The 24838-nt window shown below is 41.8% G+C and overlaps 1 protein-coding gene and 1 pseudogene across 1 annotated transcript; both read right to left on the reverse strand.

Annotated features, from left to right (window-relative positions):
* Positions 1-3099: 3099 nt before the first annotated feature.
* LOC115732418 lies at positions 3100-5773 on the reverse strand (annotated as a pseudogene).
* Positions 5774-6326: 553 nt separating this feature from the next.
* LOC125312599 (probable aminotransferase TAT2) lies at positions 6327-24040 on the reverse strand. Its single transcript, XM_048271077.1, has 9 exons — positions 23999-24040; positions 23655-23939; positions 22259-22598; positions 21910-21981; positions 8021-8167; positions 7799-7858; positions 7194-7349; positions 6963-7056; positions 6327-6565 (listed from the first exon to the last, which is right to left on the reverse strand). Exons 2-9 carry the CDS (start codon positions 23921-23923, stop codon positions 6450-6452), a joined length of 1254 nt encoding a protein of 417 aa, XP_048127034.1. The 5' UTR covers positions 23924-23939; positions 23999-24040; the 3' UTR covers positions 6327-6449.
* Positions 24041-24838: the final 798 nt, after the last annotated feature.

Raw genomic sequence — 24838 nt, forward strand, 5'->3', positions numbered from 1 at the left:
TGTCATTTTTTAATCCAAAATTGGCTTGGGAACGGAGACAACTGATTAAGCTTTTGCAAGAGAAACTTACGTATTCGTTATGAAAGATCGGACGAAGCAACCGAGCATGGGCCGCTGGGTTCCTGGCCTCTTTGTCCAGATGACCAGTGGGGCCTATCCTGGGCGGACACTCGGTGCTCGCGCCGATCTCTCGGAACGTGGGTGTTATGGTTGGTTTTCGGCCTATTTTCGCGAGTCACACAAGTTTTCCATCCGTCCAGAGGAATTTTTTGTTTTTTCCTCTCTTTTTATGAGTTTTGAGTTACCAACTCTTATTTTAGTTAGCTACAACCTAAGTAGAACCGACATACGACACGACACGACAGTGCAGAAAAGTTCAACACGTTGGGATATGTCGTATATTAAATGTGCATTATATATACACACACACATACATACATGTGATAAATATAAAAATATCAGCAGTAAGTTTCTTTTTTTTCTTAGATTAGAGATTCGCAATTGCCTTTTTTTTTATGGCCGGGTATATTAATTTTGGGGTGGTTGAGTATATGACTTTAGTAAATATATTTTTAATAAATTTAAATTTTGATCACTAATTTATTGAAAATGCTTAAAATTGACCCCATGGGTGTCGAAATGGCTTGTCGAGATCTTGGACTAGCGTATCGCAGGTGTGTCCGGAGCGTTGACCGCTGTCGATCGCATGTCAAAAAGTGTCAGATTCAACATGAAAGCTCTCGAAGAGTATCGATGCTTCCTAGGTTACAACCTTTTTAATATCATACATATTTTTTCTGATTTACCAACTCTTTATTGGGTTACCCAATTTTGTTTGCCTTTGATTAGCATCACGAGAACAGTTATTGTCACATCCCGATTCTCCAAGAAAATGGACATGACACGGCCGTCCTTTACCCAAAGGACGCAGCCTCAAAGTAAGAACAAAAACCTGATATCCAAAATATATACCTCCACATATATATGATAAACAAGTCACATGTTCACAAAAAATTTAGAGCTCATCTCCCAAAATGGAAAGACAAACATACATAGCTTTCCATTTAGCTTGAACTCACCAACTATATACAGCTTATCCAAAAATATATCACCACTATCCCAAAAGTCTTACGACTAACGGACGCTTGATCCTACTTGCGGCTCGCCAAAGAACCCGAAAAGCAAAAGAGATAACGGAGTGAGCAACCACAGCTTAGTGAGAAGTACAATATCTTCTAAGCGGATTAAGAAATCACTATGCAATCGTTAAAGTAAGTCAAACAACAATTCATAGTAATAACAAACTATCAATGGCTTAATCCATTGATTAATCTCATTAAATCAACTTTCGATGGTCCATCCATCAAATAATCTCATACTCATCATCAACTATGGCCACATTTAACGTCGTGACTAGGCGACCAAGTTTACCCCTCTTGGTTAGGTCTACCACCCATTTTAGCCGGTGGTTCGACTCAATGACGTCCTAACAGTATGCATACTACTCCCACCTCGGTGGGTTCTAATCATAGGAACATGAGTATTGAAACCCAATACCAAAATCCAGAAAAACCACAATAATCCAGTTTCACAAACAAAAGGATAAAAACCGAATACATAGCCTTTCTCAGAAACATATTTCTCAAACAGTATTTCAGCAATATAATTATCAACAAGCCATATCAAATAATCAAATGGTAGTAATAGCTCGATCCCGTTTATGCAAAATTAATGCTCTAAACGTCACCTTACTTCACCTTGTTAAGAAAATCAATCCACAGTATACGTGCTCATTTTTAAAGCATGAGTTTTATAAATTCTTAGAACAGAGAGTATAACTCACCTTAAAAAGTCGCAAACCAACCTATAGTAGTCATTTGAACCGTAAAGCTTGAAATCCTAAAAATTAGTTGAAAAATAACATTAAAAGCTTGTAAAATACTACGCTAGCGAAAAACTTGACTAAGCAACGTATAAACATCGATAATCGGACACCTACGGGCCAAAAAAAAACTACTGGTCGTGCACTTGGACAGCCCGCACGCCGAACTTCAGAAATTTCGTTTGGACAAACCGTAAATCCAATTCACAAACCGTCAAAAGCATTAGCTCCATAACATCCTTAAGTTTATTTCGTACAATAATCATAGCTAACCAACACCAAAATCAGGCCCTGCGACATCAAATTCTCCAAAACTCTGATTTTCCAGCCCTAATTGCAAAACCTTCCTCAACTCGATCAAACGAAGTCCGATTGATGCAATATTATAGTCAAAACGAAGATTATTTAACGTACTACAAAAGTCTCAACAAGGTTAACCTCAACCGACAACCAGAAACTAAAGAAAATAGCCCTCAAAGTTCACTGTTCGCGCAGTAAGTCTGCGCACCAGATTTGAATTGCTCGGTCTGGGCAAACCAAAACACGAAATCGTGATCCGTCGAATCCTACGGCTTCATAACATCCTAAAGTTTCATTGCCAAGCAAAAACATGGCCAATCACCCATGAGATAGGACACAACAACTCAGTTTCCCTCAAGATCCGAATTTTGCCCTAAATCCAGAAAAACACTTCAATAGAGAGGGAAGAGAGGGCGAGCGCTTACCACGTGCTGCGACATGTAGGGAAACGACTTCAGAGAGGCGCTCGTGGAGGGTGGTGCACGCACGTGACTGGTTTCTATTTCTCTTTTTCCCTTTTCTCCTTTCTCCTTTTTTTCTTCCCTTCTTTCTCTCCCTTTCCCCTTTCTGTTTTCTTTCTTTCTTCTCTTTATCCGATGGAAGACTCCCAATGCCTCTTTTAAGAGAAACCAACTGCTCCTTTTTTTTTTTTTTAATACTAGTGGGTCCCACCACTTATTTTGACCTAGTCAAAAATGACTCACATATTACAGTTACCTAATTACTTTATGTTTAAAACCTATTATTTGGTGTGGAATCGTCACAACCAAGTAGTAGTACAACATTTTGAGAGACGAACAACAAGGTGTTGTGGTCTCAACCTACGAGCACCTAAAATTCTAACACCAAGTACTAACCAACCCCAAAGAAGCTGCAATGGATATCTCGATGAGGCTTCGGATCCTACTCTCTTGACACTATATCGATTCCATGTGTTGTTTCTTGACATGCCTTTGGCAGAAAGCTTTCATCCTCTCGAGGCCGTCTTCGAGGGAAGACGGCTCGACGGCGAAGGTTATGCACAGCCAGTTCTTCATTCCCAAAGCTATCCCTGCAAAGAGAACGGTAAAACATTGCCCTTCAGCTTTCCACACCGATAAGATACGACGATGGTTGACGTCGCCCGTCTCACGACATTGAAACACATTTCAACTTCGCCGAGTATGAGAAGCGGGCTTCACCAGGTAGGATGACGATGGATTCTTCTCTAGCCAGCTTGACGCAAAAATCTAGGTCGTCCTCTATGTCCTCCAACAACGATGAATCCAACTAGACTTGTCATTTGTTTTTTCGTCCTTCAGTTCTTCGGAATGCGAGAGACAAATCACTTGGAACCACATGAATGTAATTTTGTGATCGTACCATAGCAAACATGGACCCCTTGAGCCGCTTCGGGTACGCGAGGCAAGGCATCTCTTGGATCTTGTCGTAACATATGTCCGACGCCTCTCTTAGCGTGCGAAGAACTTTCGAGAAGAATTCCTTGTCCATTCTCTTGAGTATTTGAGGGACTGCCATCTGTCGTGATTTTAAAGTAAGATTCGTAGACAGGTTGATTGTTTGATTAGGACGATGCCGATACTCATGAATCCAGTTTATTGCCAAGAGAGGAGAGTTAACGTTCCTGAACAAAGGTTGCGGGATCGGGGGATATATTCAGAAATCCTACAATGGACTCGACAACCTGAAATTTAACAAAAACATCATTTCGTCATTCTTTGGAGCAACCGACCATCACCCCTATCATCGTACCAGAGAGAGAGAGAGAGAGAGAGAGAGAGAGAGAGAGAGAGAGAGAGAGAGAGAGAGAGAGAGAGAGCAACCCCGGTATCTTTCAGAAAGCCATTCGGATCGTTTGTCGCCACCCAACCAAGTCGCCAGCCAGGGACTATCCACATCTTCGATAGGGAGCCCACCGTCACGACGGGCATGATCGATGCAAAAACACCCATGGGCACGAATGGGGTATCCCCAAAAGCCAGATGATCATAGACTTCATCCGCAATCACCATGATTCCAAGCTTCCTAGCCGTTTCGACGATCTAATTGGAAGTAAAAATAGGAAACGAACGAACAAAGTTAGTGTTGGTCGAAACCATAGTACATTGATATGCTATACATAATTTTTTCTATAGTCTGAGAGCAAATTCGGGCAAGACTCTGAGCTAACATGCTAGAACCGCGGTCCGAATTGTCCCGTACCCACGTGGGCTAAAAGGTGTGGCTTTATGGCACAGGGGTGAAGAACGGGAGATGTAGAAGAGGATGACTCAACTGGTTCGTGAGATTGCTGTTAGATTGTTTATGCTAGGAATACATGGATGTGATGATTATCATCTTGGAGGAAATCTAAAAATGGGGTTGGTCTAGCTATCCTGATGATGGCCACGGTACGCCGAAACTAATTGTTATGCTAAAGCGATTCATATGTTCGTTTGAGGGATTGGATTCAATTGGGTGTGGGGTGATCAACTATGAGAATGTGATTTTCCATATTGTTCTTGGAAATGATCTATACCGGCCTGGCGTTCTGGCTCTCCAGGCGCCGCACGAGCTTGTCCTCGCCTAGGTGACACTAGCACTATAACAGCTCGTAAAAATTTACATCCTTCGGATGCTGGTAGCTGAAGACGGTCCCGCATGGATTCCCAGGATTGATCATCACCATTGCGACGGTGTTCGCATCCGCAAGATCCTCCACGCGCTCGAGATCTACCTCCCAGCCCTTGTCGGGGGCCTTGGAAGCAGAATGTTGGCGCCTGGGGCGAGCGAGAGCCGTAGCGACGACTTCGATGGCTTGCGTGCCTCCTATCGTCAGGTAGACATCGTCGTCCGGTGATAGTTTGTAAGGGAGGTCGGGCGAGAGACGATCGGCAATTGCCCTGTTGAAAATTTGAACCTCAAGTTAGCCTTATCTTTACTAATTTAAATCAATGCTGGCCATTTCCAAAACTTAAACTTTTCTCCGACATTTGACGATGAAAACGTGTGGTCAATCCAGGTCGCCTTGTAATTTCGCGTGCTTCAATGGAAAATTATCAATACTAATTTTTGTCCAGTGAAAATATTTACCGTACATTTATTTTATAAAATATATAAGTGATCATATTTAGGGAAAATATTTTTCGAATTATTCATTTTTTGTGAAACAAATAAAATCTAAGAATTGAATTTTCGTGCACGTGGAGTTGTGGGTGCACGCACGTAGTAAACAGATAAGTCTTTGAAGGTTGGAACCCATTTTTGCATTTGCATTGGTGCATGATTAATGTTGCTTACACTATGGATAATAAAATCATCATCATTCTAGGTCATGCCTCCGTATTTCCTCCTGGCGGGAAGAATGCCGATGGTGGGGGCGTAACAGTTGAACTCTGCGGAGCAGACCGCGTCCACGATGGCATCCTCCGCGACGCGCGCCGTCCGGAAGCATGGGAACATCGAGGGGTCGTGGCCAGGATGACAACTTTGCCGTCCCCCTCATCGAGGTTCTCCATCTCGCAGTTGAGGACGCCGCGGACCGTGATTGCCGATGCCGCCGCGAGCCTGCGGTAATCGAAACATCCACTCGGCATTGGCCTCGTTCGGCATTGGTAGTACTGTCATTTTCGGGATCAATCGAGGGTGCGGTCGATCAGCGAACGTCGAGATAAGCTCGTATTTGTGTTTTCGTGTGTGGTCGATCCGCCACATGTTTTTTGGAGGCTTATAAGCCCAACCGAACAGCCTGCAAAAGCGCCACACTCGCAAGCACGTACTCGCCACGCTGCTGGTCCACGTACCCCTATATCACAAAGCACGAGTCTCACTAATAATAATAATGATTAGCGGTTAATCACGCACAACATGCCAGTCATCAACATCTTTATTTCTGAAGGACGATCGAAATACAAACACAAGACAACATAAGACAACAACAGGAAGTTGTTGATCACCTAATCACACCACTTTGACATTTTGCCAAGCAGCAAAATTAAGAGACCTTTAATCAAAGTTTTTATTGCAGCCAAAGCTGATGTAACCAACACGACCAAGGAGGGACCATCCTAATGGACGTTCAGACCGAATCAACAGTAAGGTTGATTTTCTTCTCCTCCTCCATATCCTACTTCCGGGCAAATGCTCGGATAATTAGGTTTTTTTAATGAATTGACTAATCTTATTTCACACTTTGCGATGATCTCCAACGTGGCCACAAAGGCATCACAAGATCCAACGAGCAGTTGATGATCTCAGTCCTTTGCGGCGCCGGCGTGGACCGACCTATTTATTTTTTGGCATGCCTTTCATAGAAGGCCTTAATCCTCCCCAGGCCATCTTTGAGAGAAGATGGGTCGATGGCGAAAGTGATGCGAAGCCAGTTCTTCATTCCAACAACTATCCCTGCAAAACAAATGTCATTGATTATCATCTGATGGATGCGGACATTGCTTGAGAAAAAGCAAGAACTCTGTAGCGGAAAAGGGATGGGTTCGCTACTGAATTATCTGAGCATTATTTTGCAAGAACCCCAAGAGTAAATTCAAATGAAATCACTAGGATCCTTTTTATTTCTCCACACTTAAAAGTCCTCGGAAAATTGTGAAGTAAGTTGGTCATCAGGACTCACACTCCGAAGCCCCTTTTAGCATTCCTAGCCAATGTGCATTTCACGAAACAAATGTTGGGGCACGTTTGAAAAATTCAAAAAGCCGAAACAAATTAGAAAAACGAAATAATGGCATAAAGAGTAACATCAATATATTGTCCTTTCAACAGCAATTGGAGAGGCTGAGTTTACCTGGCAGAACAATAACAGATTCTTCTTTAGCCAGTTTTATGCAGAACTCCAAATCATCTTTTATGCCCTCCAACAATGATAAATTCAACTTGACCTGTCACAATGGCATCTTTCACTTATCGAGAAAAATATAAATCACATAACTATTGTATTCCATACCAATGAAAAGATAAAAACACATACATAACATTCATACATACATACATAGATATATGTATATTATGTCCATACCATTACAAACATGCCTCCTTCTGGCTTTTCTGGGCACGTGATGCAAGGTATCTCTTGAATCTTCTCATCACATATGTCTGCAGCCTCTCTTAGTATGCGAATAACTTTTGAAAAAAAATCATCATTTGTTTTCTCAAGTATGTGAGGGACCGCCCCCTGTTAGAATTACAATGAAGAGCGGAAGATAATTAGCTATTATTTGATAAGGAAGCTAGTCGTCCATGAATAAAAATAAGCCCAATAACTGAGAATATCGATCACTTCTAAAAGGAATATGCACAGTTTGTGCATTACAGTCTACAATCACTGAGAAAAGCAACATACACGAGGTGACCATAGAGAGGAAACACAAAAACATTGGGGATCTGTTTTGGGTGCGGCTCTACATTGCTGTGCGATATACATTGTTCTAATTATCCATCTTCAAGAGAAAAAGCTCTCGTTAACTTGTCACTTCCGGAATGAATTGCCAAGGATATCCACAACTCGCTCTAGTAGTGATAGAAAAATAGCGCAGACAAGCCTACTAACTAAATCATGTTGAAAAACAGCAACCGTCTCTAAATCTGAATGTCACCGGTTAATTATCACGAGTAGCTATGTACCTGGATAAAGGTAGGAGGATCGGAGGATATATCCAGAAAGCCTTTAAGGGACTTGAGAACCTGCAAAGAGAAAAAGAACAATCTAAATATCCTGTGACCAACCCCAGCAGTCACATAATTCAGCCCAAAAATATATGCAATCAAGCGAGCAGTCGTGCTCACTTGCCCACATACACTGCGCGGAGAGAGAGAGAGAGAGAGAGAGAGAGAGGAGAGAGAGACCCCAGTGTCTTTCAGAAAACCATTGGGATCATTTATCACAAGCCAACCAAGTCGCCAACCTGGAACAATCCACCTCTTTGATATTGATCCCAATGTCAAGACAGGCGCGATGGATCCGAAAACACCCATGGGAACAAATGGTGTATCCCCATGTTGACGCCTAAATTTTGACTAATCTATTTTTTGCATAAAAATTATAAAAAAATCATCTCACATATTTATTTTTAGCGTACATTGCATTGGCATATAATTGGGCAAGCAGAACACTTAATTTAGCATGCGTCTAGACTAGGCACGGGATGGAAAAATACACCGAGAAGATTTGAAACTTTAGGGACTGTATTGCAAATACTTAAAACTTCGGGGACTGTATTGCAAATACTTGAAACTTCGGGGACTGCATTGCAAATACCAAAAGAAGATGGAGAAAGGAAGATGGTGAAGAGAAGATAATGAAAGAAAGGTGGTGAAGAGAAGATAATGAAAGAAAGGTGGTGAAGAGAAGATAAAGAAGAGAAGATAATGAAAGGAAGATGGTGAAGGGAAGATGAAGAAGAGAAGATGAATATGAAGAAGGGAAGATGAAAATGGAAGGTGAAGAAATGAAGATGAAGAAGAGAAGATGAAAATGGAAGGTGAAGAAGTGAAGATGAAGAATGAATGATGGAGAACTTTGCCTATAAAAGAGGAGTAGAATTGAGAGAGAAGGGGGGAGAGTGGAAGAGAATTGAGAGAGAGAGTAGAAAAGAATTGAGAGAGAGAGTAGAAAAGAATTAAGAGAGCTCTTGAGAGGAGTTTTAGAGAGAAAATTTGAGAGGGGGGAGTGGAAGAGAATTGAGAGAGTTTTTGAGAGGAATTTTTAGAGAGGAAAAAGAGAGTTCTTGAGAAAAATCGGAAGAGGAAATTTGAGAGTGAAGAAAAGAGCTTTAGTCGAGCATCATCTTCGACGATTCCCGACACGTACTTCGCCTCTCGCCATCTAACAACGCCATTGCTTGTCATTTTCGACGACAGCCGCGTTCTTCCAGCTCCGAGATCTTGAAGGGAACTATAACGTGTATGTGAGTAAGATTTTGTGTAATAGAAAGTAATCCTTTCCATCTCGATCTACAAAAATGTAATCGTTTGGTTTGAACATTTGTTTGTTTATTTTAGACATGCCACGTGTTCCAAAATTTAGCATTATTACATGTTAATTTATTTTTATAAATACTCGTGCTTGGCTGCGTTTTCTTTCTTTCTAAATCATCCATGGTGTATATCGCACAAAGTTCAATGTTTTACATTCTCATAAAAAAGAAGATAAAAAACCAAAAAATTGCATCTTTGAATTTCAAGTAAAATCCATCAAAATTGCTAAATCAAATATTTTTCATGAAAATGGTACCGAAAGGGCGTTAGAGAAATCTGACGTAATCAAATCCCCGAATTCAAAATCTCCGGTTCGCGGAAATAAGATAGTTTTCTCCCGCTATTTTATTTAGGTTTCTAATCAACCTACCGAAAATGATTAGTGGCGACTCCAAATTCAAAACACGTTGCATATTAATTATTTGAACATTAAGTTGCGATTTGGTATGGACTTGGGAGAGTCCGAGTTAGGTTAGTTAATTAATTAACCTGATAATCCATTAGCCCGAAAATAAACCCGTCTATTTTTTGAAGGTCGCGACAGCTTGGCGACTCCTTTGGGGACTCAAAGAGGACTTAGGCCAGATAATTTCATGAAAAAGAAATCACTTGATTTGGTAAACTTTGGTTGAATTCTCATTCTTAGGTGTTAAATGTTTTTGCAGATTGGGAGTTATAAGGGGAGGAGTGATCGGCTAACCCTTTGTTTTGCAGGCTTGGTGAATTGGAATTGTGATTTAACTTTTGAATCATGGAAGCGGTGTTTGCCTTTAATTGTTGTGCATGATTTATCGTATTTGCACTACATCGCACACAACCCGTGACCGGACCTGGGTCACACTAATAGTTTTAAGATGGTATTTAGATGGTGCTTTAACCTTGGCGGTAAGGTTTCGCTAAAGGTTATCCCATCCGGATCCCGAAAATTTTTCCAAAAAATGGCTCAAGGGTCGTTCTCATACACGTGAGGCTACGATGCATGAGAATTGCCCTTGTCGACCGAACCAAGCCGAAGTGATTGGACTCGACTAGTCATGACTATTGTACGCGAGGTTGCGACTAGTCATGATGATTGCGCGCGAGGCTGCGACATGTCATTTCGTTCATCATTTCACTTTGCAAAAGCCTTTTGGATAGATAGAATAAGATTTAAATTCACAATTCATGCGCATGTCTTTGTGATTGGCATTTTCTTCGTATGAGAGGTAATTTCTTGTCTCTTGTACCCTGTTATCTCATTTTTATTTTGGGCCGGTCCATGGTTTAGGTTGATTGTTTAGAAGTTTCATTGTCTTATTTTCAATTTCGCACTTTGCTTCCGTAGCTTTTACAATTTCATCAGTTGTCCTCAATTTTGATTTGGCTTATTCCTGTTGTGCGATTTTTACTAAATTCTACGATCGAGCTTTGAGTAAGTGCCAAACACGAAAGTTGTAGACCTATGTTTCAACTAATATCTTGCAAAATTTCAGAATTAAATTCATAATTTAAGATGGCCCTTCGTTTTTTCAACAACATGCGGTTATAACAGTTTTCTGAACGTGATTTTTTTGGAAAGACACATTAAACTGATTTGATCTGGGCATTTCTAGTCTGATTGGCCAACATAAAAGTTGTTCATCATCTTCTCAACTACAAGCTCGTAAAATTTGGACATGTTTTGATCAACGTACGAATTAATACGAATTTTTTCGTAAAAGCGGACAAACTGAAAATTACATGTTTCAATCCTTTGGTCATAATCACTTTGTTCATTTGAGTCTAGAGGGATGCCATGGGCCGGCTCGCTATTCTTGCTCCCTGTACTAATTTTGGGTTTGTTACTGTGTACAGGTAATTTATCACGGATCCTCCACATATTACTCGATCGGTCGCAAAGAGGATGGCCGACATTAACGATGCCGTTAGTGCTGCCCTAGACGAGAAACTTGGCTCCTTGATCGAGCGCTTTGAAGGGATGATGTCCCGAAAGATGAAAGAAATGATGGCCGCCTTCACCGCCAAATTTCAATCATCCGCCGCCAGCCCGCCGCTTCCTGCTCTAGTTCCCCCTACGGACAACTTCGGTCACAGTGCCGGAGAAGTTCAAGATGCCCGACTTCGAGAAGTATGATGGGACTTCCAACCCGGTTCAGCATGTCCGAAGCTGTCACAAATGTCAGATTCATGGTAACAAGATTAATGTCCCTCCAAACGAGTTGCATCGCTTATCCGAACCATGGCCGTTTTCTATGTGGGGCATTGATGTTATCGGCCCTATCAACCCTAAAGCATCCAATGGCCATCGATTCATCTTGGTGGCGATTGACTATTTCTCCAAATGGATCGAAGCCGCATCCTATTTAGCGGTCACGGCACGAAATATCGTAAATTTTATCCGTCGAGATATCATCGCTCGATATGGTTCACCTGAAGCCATAATCACCGACAATGGCTCAAACTTGAACAACAAGCTAATGGACGAATTGTTCAAAGAATTCAAGATCAAGCATCCGAACTCTTCCCCATATCGTCCTCGGATGAATGGAGCAGTAGAAGCCGCCAATAAGAACATCAAGAAAATCTTAGCGAAGACGGCTGAAAATTATCGCGATTGGCATGAGAGGTTGCCATTTGCACTTATGGCGTATCGGACCTCGATCCGGACATCTACGGGGGCAACCCCGTATTCTCTTGTATATGGAATGGAGGCTGTTCTACCGGTTGAAGTGGAAATTCCTTCCTTACGTATACTGTCTCAAGCTAAGCCGACGGAAACCGAATGAATCCAGCAGAGGGCAAGCCAATTGAATCTGATCGACGAAAAGAGACTTAAGGCTGTATGTCATGGCCGGTGTTATCAGCAGAGAGTTGCTAAATCATTCAACAAAAAAGTTCGGCCTCGATATTTTCAGATCAATGACCTGGTCTTGAGAAAATTATTGCCAATAGTCCCACTCCCGTAAGGGAAATTCGCTCCAAACTATGGTGGTCCATATATAGTAAAGAAGGTGCTCCCTGGTGGTGCTTTGATTATGGCCGAGATGGACGGTCATGTATTTACCAACCTGATTAGTTCTGACTCCGTAAAGAAATATTATACTTGATTCACTCTGATGTTTTCATAATCGAGTTATAATATTAATACTGATTCACGAGTTGTTCACATTTGGGCATTCGTTTGTTTCCTCGCTACTAATCTTTGCTGAGAGATTGTTTCAAATGGGGGAGTCTCTCCGGCCCAATTGAAATGACCATCGTAGCGTGAGATTTACATATTCACGAGTAAAAGGCTTATCTTGCAAAAAAGATATGACGACCAAGATGAAATGAGTAAAATGAAGAGCCCCTTCAATCACGTCGGCATATGGAAGATCGAATAATGCGAAAGCGAAATGCAAATGAGTAAAAACTTGCATTTATTTCATCCATCGGAGAGCCTTACAAACAGATCATCGGGGTGGGAACGTAAAGCCAACCGAGCCCTAATGAGCATCACAAAGGAGTTTAACCGACTCTCCATACGGTTGATGCTCCGCCTACACCGATCGCTTCGAGAATCGAGATCCGCCAGCTTAAAGAGGAGGAGCTCACATTTCTCTTTAAGCTTGGCCACCCTGTCCTCGTGATACTCGGCAGCAGATTCCAAGTCATGGATCAGCATTCTCCCGCGGGCTATATCCAGGGTCGGATCGTCCAGCCTTTCTTCCAGCCATGAGCATTGAAATTTCAAAACAATATCGAGCGGATCGCGCTCGAAGATGGTCTGGGACATGGCCAAGCGTTCCACCAAGTTCCCCCTCTCACGAATCAGCAGCGAGACTTGTTCATTACCATAGTCAAGGGCCTTCTTATGATTGTCGGCTACAAGGCTGGCCAACACCAAGCTGTCCGACCGATCCCGATAGCGAGCTCTCACAAGATGAGCCAAAGTAACATCTTGATGAGCAAGATGGTAAGCCTCCGGGAAGTTAGTGAAGAGGGTAGGGAAGATCCTATATTCCTTTTCTAACTCGGTACCTTGAATAGAAACGGTGTCCATATCCGTAAACATGAGACGGATTTCGGTTTCGACCTCCGGATGGTTGGCTATATAAGAGTAGCCCTGGCCTAAGAGATTATAAAGTTTCTCCCATTTGGCCAAAACTTCAGCCGAGAAGACGCGTGCAGGGAGGGAGGCCATTGTTGCTGAAGCTGCTAAAAAAGAGTGGATGCGAAAGAGTGCTTAGACGGTTGGAGATGAAGATATGAAAGCGATAATCGTCTCGGCGTTAAATCCTAATTTAAAGGGCAGAAAAAGTTATAGCAATAATTATTGTGGGGGCCGAGTTAATTATCCGGGCAAAACTACGGACGTTTCGTCCGTGAATCACGGATCTACCATCTCGAGGCTCACCAATTCGAAAAAGTTGCGAAATGACTTAAAGGTCTCGCCATATTAAAAGAGGGACAAGCATACTGCAGAAAAGATTTGAGGGTCCCAAACATGTCAGAAGGAAATGAAGAAGACAGAGCGGGAAACACGAAATCTTGGGAGAAGCACTGGCTTAGTGGTTTTCATCCACGTTAAAAGGGAGGCTCTGGAACATGCATGTTTACTCGGAAGAATTTGGAGAGAGTAAGCATACAGCGGAGAGTAGAGTGAACAAAATGCAGTAAGAGGTATTTCAATCCAACATGTTTAGAGGCTACCAGCACTTATTGGAGGCGACCGACTTAGACATCTCCGAGAGTGAACTGCTGAGAGGCATTAAAGATTTCGAAGCCGAATCCAGTGCTGAAGCCGTAAAACCCAATCCCCTTGGCGATGAAGTTCAAGATCTCTACAGCAACAACAACAGCAACAGCAGCCGTAGTCAACCCCGTAAAAGAAAACAGCACCACGCTTGGAGGCAAATAAGAGAGCTCGAAGCTTCCTTCGAGGAGTGCCCTTACCTTGACAAGAAACAAAGAAATGAATTGAGCCGGAAGCTAGGAATGGAACCCTTGAAGGTCAAGTTTTGGTTTCAAAACAAGCGGGCCCAATTGAAAACCCAATTGAAGGATCAACATAAAAGTCATGAACTCGCGTTTCTAAAGGAGGAAAATGAAAAACTTCGAGCAGAGAACAAGAGGTATAGAGATGCTCTTAACACCGCTGCTTGCCTTGACCGTAGCGGTCCCATCGCCCTTGGTGAAATGTTCCTCGATGAGCCACATTTGAGCGTTGAAAATGCTCATTTATCACCTCACTCCTCAGAGCAATTTCTGGCACAATCAGATTTTGTTGGGGATTCATCCCAGAAAATCGATCTTATGGAGACAAACCCCTTCGACGGGGGGGACATGCATCACTACGATGGGAGTTTACTTGATGACGAGCTTATCACAGTCGGCCAATTCAACGATGATGAAACTCTGAATCAGTAGCCTACATGAAGCTTGAGTTTTTTATTATGGGCTCTCAAAATATCACTCTTTTGAGCATTACTAGCTAGCCCTTACGAATCCTCAAGAGGAGTAGAGACATGCGTGAATGAATGTACTGTTTGTCACAAAGTCCCCATGTGAGATATTCTTCTTTTTACGCCTAGAGTTAATCAAGGGGCAAAGAACAGTACTATTCGCGAATGTTATCATGCTTAAATGCGTGAATTCCTTGTCAGATTTGAGTGAACGCCGAAAGGAGAAGCATTAAAAGCCTTCACACGGGTAGATGCAAAAGGATTTGAGAAAAAATAGCCGCCTCGTTCATAGGAAAAAGCGGAAAGATTTGAAGAGGGAAATAATCGCCTCTTCCGTAGGAGGGAGCGAAAAGATTTGAGGAGGGAAATAACTGCCTCGTTCGTAGAGAAAGCGAAAAGATTTGAGGGCTCCTCCATATCAGAAAAGAAAAAGATGACAGATTGAGTGAGAGGTAAGAGTTATTACGAAATGGATCCAAGGCACTAAAACCGGAAAGGAGAGAAAAAGTTGTCATCTTTCGTAGAAAAAGCGAGAACCTATATGCGAGACTAACAGATCAGAAAAAGTTTATAAATGACCACCAGAATTCGTCACAAAAGACCACCATCACTTTTGTGATTTTCGGGCAGATTGTTTTGCAAGTCCGAGAACATCTAAAGCTCGGTCTCCGGTCGAAACAGCCATTTTCGATCTACATATGGAAGGTTTTAAAAGAAAAACACGTTCATTCCGGGCGGAAGTATGGGAACCTTCCTATCCCGAAGATCTGCGAGTCATGGTCATTGATGGCAACCCCGTTTCCCTCTCAATCCTCGTTGCTATGCTGAGAAGTTGCATGTACAGGATTTTTGCTTATGCAAAAGCAACGGATGCCTTACAAGTCCGAGGCAAGTACAAATATGATTTTGACATCGTCGTCACAGCCGTGGTAGGGATCGACATGGACGGTTTCGATCTCTTAAAGATCATTGATTCCGAGTTGGACATACGGGTCATCGTAGTATCAGCAAGTAATGATCAGCAGTTCATAACGAGGGCCATATCGCATGGTGCTCGAGACGTCCTACAGAAGCCGGTCTGCGTTCGAGTGCTCCAAAACATTTGGCAGCATGCTGTAAGGAAGCAATTACTCGTACAAAAAAACCACAACCAAGCCGACGACGACGATTTTATCCAAAAGAAAAGGCCCCTTTGGTCCGCCAAGCTTCATTCTATATTCATTGAGGCGGTTCGACGACTAGGAATCAATTCAAGCACGACCAATCGGCTGTACACAAAATGATGAATATAGACGGACTCACCATGCAAAGTGTCACAAATCACCTTCAAAGGGTTAGAGATAAGCTGAGGAAGCACGATGCAGCTTGGGACCAAGGCGACCGGACCAGAGTTGATTGGAAGATCAATTCCGGGAAAACCTACCGAGCAAAAGGTACCCGGCCACTTCCCAATCAAGAATACAGGTCATACCAACCTTCCGCTGGTGGTTCTAGTAGCAGACCAGTTGATCATCCCTACAAGTTCCCGAGCAACGACGGAGGCTCAAGCTTAAGGACTCGGACTGCTCACGGCAATCTGTCACCAGTGTTAGCAAGTAACAATGCCCAATTCGAGTATCAATTGCTCGAAAAATCAGAAGATTACTTTGATGATGAGCTTGCTACCTTGATGAGCCTGTTTGGAAATGAAGGACCTCCAGAGCTGTGATCCGAAGCAAGTTATTATGGGTTTTCAAACAACGATCGTTGGTGTATGATCCAAGACAAAATCAGTCGATCATTGGAATGGCCAAGAAGAGAGGTGGAACCAATCTCGCATGAATACTCCTTTAATTCCATGTATAGTTCCCCTACGTGGGATATTTTTTACTTTCTAGCTGTCTAGAATTTGCCTAGAGTTAAAGGGCGAATTTTCTCCTCCCTTATCAAATGCGTGAGTTCCTTGTTAAGCTAGGCCTGTAGCAAATCAATTTGTGGACGACGCCCCTGAACGCCCGTAAAGAGAGATTCCGAATAGCCTTACTTGGGAGAATACGAGTAAAAGGCCAAGCGGGCTCAAAGATGGGTAACTCCGTATCGTCCCAATTGGCTCTCAATCATTTCAAACTCTAAATTATGCTTATTTTATTCTCGACTGGGGATTGCCAACTGTTTTGAGAACAATATAGCAAAAAGCGAACCAACCGTGGACGCCAACATCACCACGGCCTGGTGGTTGGGGGAATGACAGTGGTCCGAGGCATCCCAGGTTCGATCCCGGGATTTGGCGTCAATGTACAAAGATTAATAAAAACTTTTTTTTTTTTTGCTTCGCAGTTCAATGCCAATTGAAGCTCAGCCCAGATGGTTACAAAACCGGAGAGATAACATCCCGGACATACAATCCGATCCAGATGAATCGATCTTTTCAAATTCAAAGTTTGCAAGGAATACGTACAAGAGTAAAGCGGTATCGTTTCAACTCGTTTAGAACATGAGAACGTACATTGACACTTTCCCTTTTGATTTTTACAGGGGTCACTGCCTTTCCGGATAGGGAAGTATCCATTCTCCCTGAAAAATTAATGAAATAAGAAATTCCTGGAGCCTTTGACAATCTCATGTCTCGAACCGGATAATGAAGTTTTGCAACTCATTTGCATGAGCAGGGGCAACTCCCAATCCACGCCCCTAAGAAGTTTCTTATGTGCTTGCGAATTCTGTCCACCAAGATAAAAAGTTGCTGCATTTTATATGCTCAAAAACACTCATACATTGCATAGTTTGCTCATGACTGTTCCTCATGTTTAATTTACCAACTCTGAATAAGGAACATGAACTACATAAGATACATCGAATGTATGGAATGGGGCAGGGCAGGATGATGAAAGACAATCCTTTCCCAAACACGTCCCATTTTTTCAGGCGAGATGAACGGTGGCAAAATTCCGCATTCCCCGAGGTAAAGAGTTTTCTCGCGAAAGGTACGATAGCTGAAGTGACGGAGGCGTTCATTTCTCTATCCTAAACACTACGGGTTATCCATTGATTACCCCTTTTGAGCGGTGGTTTCATTTCTTCACCCCTGTCAAGAACCACCCCACACCGGAGTCCAGACGAGTTAATTCCAGCAGCAACACGAGGTAAATGGTTAGAAATTTTCTTGCTCGGACTAACATTAATCTTCGGGTGTTTCTTTGCATTTATACTCGAATTTTAATTCAAGTACCTTAGGATGATGAAGAGCATTCACTTCTCTATCCTATACACTTCATTCTTTGCATAGCCCACTTGAGCCTGCAAATTCATTTCTTAAACCCTTGTTGGTGATCATTTGCTCATTCCAAAGACGAAGATAGCATTTTCCCAAGGATTAGAATTTGAGATGGTCGGGTCAACAGAGAGTTCCTGAATAGACTCATTTCTTGTATGCTAGATTTTTTATGTTTACATAATTTTTCTTTGTAAATGTTTATGTTTGTTGTAATTCCTGGTTCAAAATCATGGGATTGTAAAAAAGGAGAGGCAAACTCAGCTTAAAGGAGAAGGGCCCGCTCTCGAAAAAAAAAAAAAAAGCAAAATAAAGAGATGTCGAAGAACTCTCAAAGAAAAAGGAAAAGAAATCTCTTCTAAAAAAAAAAGAAGAAAAAAAAAAGAAAAATGAGAGTCGGGAGTAAGAAAAGCAAAGGCTGATCTCATATGAAAATTTCAAGCATAGGAAAAGCAAAGTGCCTACCAAAAGTAAGGCCAATGCACATTCATTTGTAAAGTACTTCTGAATTTTGAATGTACATTTTTGCATGTTAAGTTGTAAATTCCATGTACATGTTTGCATTGTGTCTCTTGCAAATCCTTGACAGACACTTGTTGTGAAGAAGACTCCCCAAGAAATCGGTTTGTAAAGTGCAATTTTCAGTAGAAAACTACCATCCCTCATTCAATGATGGTATTCTTTCCGAAGACATTTCCAGAAGACCAAGATCGGTGACTAGTCGGCGATGATCACCAACGTCAAGCCCCTTCTCATTTAATTTCGAGCCAAAACGAGCCTTTTCGTTCCTCGGTCCCCAATCCTAGCCTACGTTATAACCCTCCAAAGTCTCTTCCGATTAGGGCACTTGAGTTAACGTAGAGTTAAATGATTTTAAGCATCACTCGAAGAAGTTCGAGCAAGATTATTTCTCTCTCATTTTTGCAGGATTCTTGACTTGTAAATCCGGAGCAAATGATGAAGAAATTCATTTCAAGCGACCTTGACTCAACCGGAGTCCCCTTTGTAAACCTTTGACCTAGCTCTCATTACGGTCCTAATCAAGACCTCCGGATCGACTCGGTCGTATCAATTGCGAGATTACTTGGATCCTTATCGAATGCGATGATGGAAAGATTGAGTGATTTCTCTTGAATCCCTGCAGACGGGATAAATAGCTTTTCTCGAGAGTGAGAGAAAGCCCTTTCGGACTGAAGTCCCCCCATTCAGCTCACATTCGAGGTATTCGTAATGTGAGAACCTCCCTAGACAAAATTGGTAATGCAAACTTGACAGAATGGTTATGCATGAACCATAGTATGAGTGATTGCATTATACTCATTGTTGAATATGTTTGTGTGTGTTACCTCCGACATTCTATGATAGGTAATACATTCCCGATGTTCGAGTTCCCTCCCAAGGTCTCGAAATTCTTCCAAGGATTATTGAATGAGCAAGTTTTGCTGGCAAATGCCTACCAGGTACGATACAGCAATCTGCTTCGTTCCTTGATTAATCGTTTGGAGAACCCGGGTAAGTTTTCTGAACCCCTTTTCAAATTAACAACTCTTCTCATGATAGTTGTTATGATTCAATTCGAGCAATATGCCCCTTTTGTACTTATCGATTCCATTCGATGGTGCTCCTATCAAATATTGTTCAATTCGGGCAATATGCCTCTTCCGTCAAGTCGTGTAGACATATGCACTGGCGATCTTGACATCTTATCAAATCATAACGACGTAGCTCTTATGGTTTCAATCTCGGGACGTGAAGACATATGCACTGGCGATCTCGACATCTTATCAAATCATAACGACGTAGCTCTTATGGTTTCAATCTCGGGACGTGAAGACATATGCACTCGGCGATCTTGACATCTCTTCAAATCATAACGACGTAGCTCTTATGATTTCAGTATCGAATCACGAAGACGTATGCACTTGGTGATCTTGACCTTTAGTCGGCTCATAATGACATAGCTCTTATGATTTTCGGCTCCTTTATCAAATCATGAAGACATAAGCACCCATATTTTTGATCCAAACCAAATCATAACGACGTAGCTCTTATGATTTTGGTTCCCCTTTATTGAATCGTGAAGACATATGCACTGGCGATTTCGACATTTAATCAACTCACAACGACGTAGCTCTTGTGAACTTGATCCCACTTCTTTCGACTCACAACGACGTAGCTCTTGTGATCTCAAACGACACACATATCTTGCGCTGTCTTGCATTAGGGAGAAGTCTCCGATAACAGATAGGCCAAATACCTTAAAATCCTTGCATCCGCAAAAAGAAGCTTGGAAATTAAGAGAACCATTAGCTTACGAGAAATTTGGTAAAACAGGTATTCTTGTATGCGATCCATGTGCAGGTTTCTCTAACATGGAAAAGAGGAATTATGACACATGTTATTTACAGTCTTGCATATCATGCATCACTTCATTACATTAAAAAAAATGGGATTAAAACTCCCGCTAAAAAAATCATCCATAATTTGCACTGTCAAAATTTAGGATTCAATTTTGTCTTTAAGCGGAACCTCTACGAGCCTCCACTCAAAGAGGGGCAGCTGTTGACGCCTAAATTTTGACTAATCTATTTTTTGCATAAAAATTATAAAAAAATCATCTCACATATTTATTTTTAGCGTACATTGCATTGGCATATAATTGGGCAAGCAGAACACTTAATTTAGCATGCGTCTAGACTAGGCACGGGATGGAAAAATACACCGAGAAGATTTGAAACTTTAGGGACTGTATTGCAAATACTTAAAACTTCGGGGACTGTATTGCAAATACTTGAAACTTCGGGGACTGCATTGCAAATACCAAAAGAAGATGGAGAAAGGAAGATGGTGAAGAGAAGATAATGAAAGAAAGGTGGTGAAGAGAAGATAATGAAAGAAAGGTGGTGAAGAGAAGATAAAGAAGAGAAGATAATGAAAGGAAGATGGTGAAGGGAAGATGAAGAAGAGAAGATGAATATGAAGAAGGGAAGATGAAAATGGAAGGTGAAGAAATGAAGATGAAGAAGAGAAGATGAAAATGGAAGGTGAAGAAGTGAAGATGAAGAATGAATGATGGAGAACTTTGCCTATAAAAGAGGAGTAGAATTGAGAGAGAAGGGGGGGAGAGTGGAAGAGAATTGAGAGAGAGAGTAGAAAAGAATTGAGAGAGAGAGTAGAAAAGAATTAAGAGAGCTCTTGAGAGGAGTTTTAGAGAGAAAATTTGAGAGGGGGGAGTGGAAGAGAATTGAGAGAGTTTTTGAGAGGAATTTTTAGAGAGGAAAAAGAGAGTTCTTGAGAAAAATCGGAAGAGGAAATTTGAGAGTGAAGAAAAGAGCTTTAGTCGAGCATCATCTTCGACGATTCCCGACACGTACTTCGCCTCTCGCCATCTAACAACGCCATTGCTTGTCATTTTCGACGACAGCCGCGTTCTTCCAGCTCCGAGATCTTGAAGGGAACTATAACGTGTATGTGAGTAAGATTTTGTGTAATAGAAAGTAATCCTTTCCATCTCGATCTACAAAAATGTAATCGTTTGGTTTGAACATTTGTTTGTTTATTTTAGACATGCCACGTGTTCCAAAATTTAGCATTATTACATGTTAATTTATTTTTATAAATACTCGTGCTTGGCTGCGTTTTCTTTCTTTCTAAATCATCCATGGTGTATATCGCACAAAGTTCAATGTTTTACATTCTCATAAAAAAGAAGATAAAAAACCAAAAAATTGCATCTTTGAATTTCAAGTAAAATCCATCAAAATTGCTAAATCAAATATTTTTCATGAAAATGGTACCGAAAGGGCGTTAGAGAAATCTGACGTAATCAAATCCCCGAATTCAAAATCTCCGGTTCGCGGAAATAAGATAGTTTTCTCCCGCTATTTTATTTAGGTTTCTAATCAACCTACCGAAAATGATTAGTGGCGACTCCAAATTCAAAACACGTTGCATATTAATTATTTGAACATTAAGTTGCGATTTGGTATGGACTTGGGAGAGTCCGAGTTAGGTTAGTTAATTAATTAACCTGATAATCCATTAGCCCGAAAATAAACCCGTCTATTTTTTGAAGGTCGCGACACCCCAAAAGCTAGATGACCATACACTTCATCTGCAATTACCATAATCCCAAGCTTCCTTGCTGTTTCGGCAACCTTTTTTCAAAAAAGAAAGAAAGAAACAGAATGATGAACAACAGCTAATGCAACAAAAATGTGGATATCAAATATTATAAAAGCGACTAGCAACAAATCTATTCAGCTTCCACTGCCTGAGATAAAGAAGCATCTCAAGAGGCTATGTAGCTCTCTAGATTAAGCTCCAGTGGAATCTATTGGCTCCATTCCCGCTTATAATCATAGATATTTCCATGTTCAAGAGACATATACTTGCTAAGATACGAAAAAATCTTAAACAAAATGCAAAAGCAACCTTCTTTAGATGCTGGTAGCTGAAGACGCTTCCACAAGGATTACCAGGATTGATGATAACCATGGCAACGGTACTCTCGTCTGCGAGATCCTCAACACCCTTGAGATCAACCTCCCAACCCTTATCTGGAAGAAGATCGAAATACCGTGTCTCAAGATGGCTATATGCAGCTAGTGCATCGTAGCATGGGAATCCAGGTCTTGGAAGCAAAATATTGGCCCCAGGGCAAGCGAGAACTGCTAATGCGGCTTCGATTGCTTGTTTGCACCCAAGTGTCAGATGGACATCATCTGGTGATAATTTGTATGGGAGATCACGAGATAGATAATCAGCAACAGCCCTGTGGAAGTTGGTGCCGCGGATTAGTCTAGCTCACTCGAATGTGTGCTCTGGAAATGAATTGATCAACATATTCATAGTGGCTTTCTCACAAAATTCAATTGTTGTCCAGACAATTAACAATGCCTAATTCTGTAGTTACTAAAGCTTGGTTTCGTCATTTACTCTCTGTTTTCAACATACTGTCTTTGCTACCAATATGATGATTCAAGATGATTTACGAGACAGCTGATATTGGTCGGCAATAACAGCTACTATGATATTGCGATACAACTATGAATGAACCAAATGGTTAGAATGAATGAAGCAAAACAACTGCCAGAACTATGCATTTTGCATTCAACCCCTTGCAGTGGTTACGAAGGAAACAGAGCACACAATAAGGTTCAAAACCTCGATTAAATTCCATTTCATACTCGCCACTCACCAGCCTCTCAATCACTGACTATTTAACTACATGATTTCTTCAATCTTGCAGGATCACATCAATGTAAATCCCGGCATTTTTAAGTACATGACTCTGTAGGTGCCTGCCTTAAACGCATCAACAATCGACTCGTAGGCACGAGGAAGATCAAGGATGAAAAATAACATGCTCAGCTAAACAAACAATCCCGACCATAACAAGCATGAGTCGATCCATGATATCACCAAAGCATGTACAGAGCATGTTATCTGCTCGTCCCAAGATTTCACGAGTTGCAAAACTAATCCCTCGAACAGATACTGTAGCTCGCAGATATACCGGCCATGAAAGTACAACATTCGCTCATGATCTTTACTCATCATTCAACAGATGCAAGCGACGAATCCACAAGTTCTCCGCCGTTTTAGAGCGTAGTAATAGTACACTCAGAAAACTTATTAGCTGGTCTACAAATACAGTCAAACATAGTCCTAACGAAGGAATAACAAATCAGTTTATACCTCCCACGTCTCATCCCAAAATCTCATTCTCTTCTCATTTTCCCCTATCCACCGTTTGATTCAGCCAAAAAGGTGGCGCACATAAACCAGTTATCTGATTCTAATAATCTCAAAAGTCATCGCTTTTTACCTCCGGGCGGGAAGAATACCGATGGTCGGACCGTAGCAGTTGAACTTGGCGGAGCGGACGGCGTCGACGATGGCGTCCTCAGCGACGGGCGTCGTGCGGAAGCAAGGGAAGTGGGAAGGATCGCCGTGGCCGAGCGGAACCATGATGCGGTCGTCGTCCTTGTTGAGATTATCCATCAGCTGGTAGCGGATGCCGCGGATGGTGATGGCCGACGCGGCGGTGAGCTTCTCGTCGCCACGGAACTTCCAAACCGGCGCCCCGTTCTCCATTCTTTGCTTCCTCCCTCTTCACCCCCGTTGAATTTGGAGGCTGACGGTGATGAAAGATCAGAACGACGAGAGCGCCTTTGTTTTTTCTTGTGCGTCTGTGGCGAAACTGCGGTGGCAGTGGGGGTGTATAAATAGCCTGTGAGCTCCAGACGCGGACAAAGTAGTGTCGTTGCGGGAGCAATGGCTGGCGCGAAGTGGCTTCAGCTGCACGTGGCGCGGCCGACTCCCGAGAAACGCACCCCGTAAGTGGGATCAGGCGACGCCGTCGACCGGTCATCATTACAGACTGCGCTATGAATCTCCCCTTAGCCAGTCGAACCGTTGGATCTGGTCGAATTTCAACAGAATTGAAAATGATCTAACTTAAATAGATTCGTTTAATTTATTTTGACTTTATTTTAGTGACTCATATTTAATTCATATTCTAACACGACCCATATTGCTATCGCTTTCATATTTAACTTAATTTATAAAAACTTATGTCCAAATTGAGGTAATAGTGTAGACTGAGCAACTGCAACATCAAATGAGCGGAGAAAAAAACGATTCACCTGGTCTCTCTCTTATCTCCTAGGACCCCATGAGTCCTCCATGTTGACCGACTGACTCAGGTTGAGTCACTCAAAATTTAAATCAAAGACCCAACATTCCCTTTTTTTTATTATTATTATTTTTGTTATTTATATGTTCCACTTTTTCGAATTTTGAGACTGATCGACGAAGACAAATAGAAATACGGTCCTGCTGATAAAAGGATTGAAGGGTGGGAACACCGGTATAATAGGTACAAGGCTTGACTTCCACGCCCTAGAAAAAGGCAAAATAAAAGTCGGAGAAATGAGAGTTAGAAATAAGACGGACAAAAAAAAATTTGATTGCATGATTTGCGTGACCTAGGGAACTTATGTTATCTTT

This window comes from Rhodamnia argentea, chromosome 10, assembly GCF_020921035.1.
Source record: "Rhodamnia argentea isolate NSW1041297 chromosome 10, ASM2092103v1, whole genome shotgun sequence".
Classification (NCBI taxonomy): Eukaryota; Viridiplantae; Streptophyta; class Magnoliopsida; order Myrtales; family Myrtaceae; genus Rhodamnia; species Rhodamnia argentea.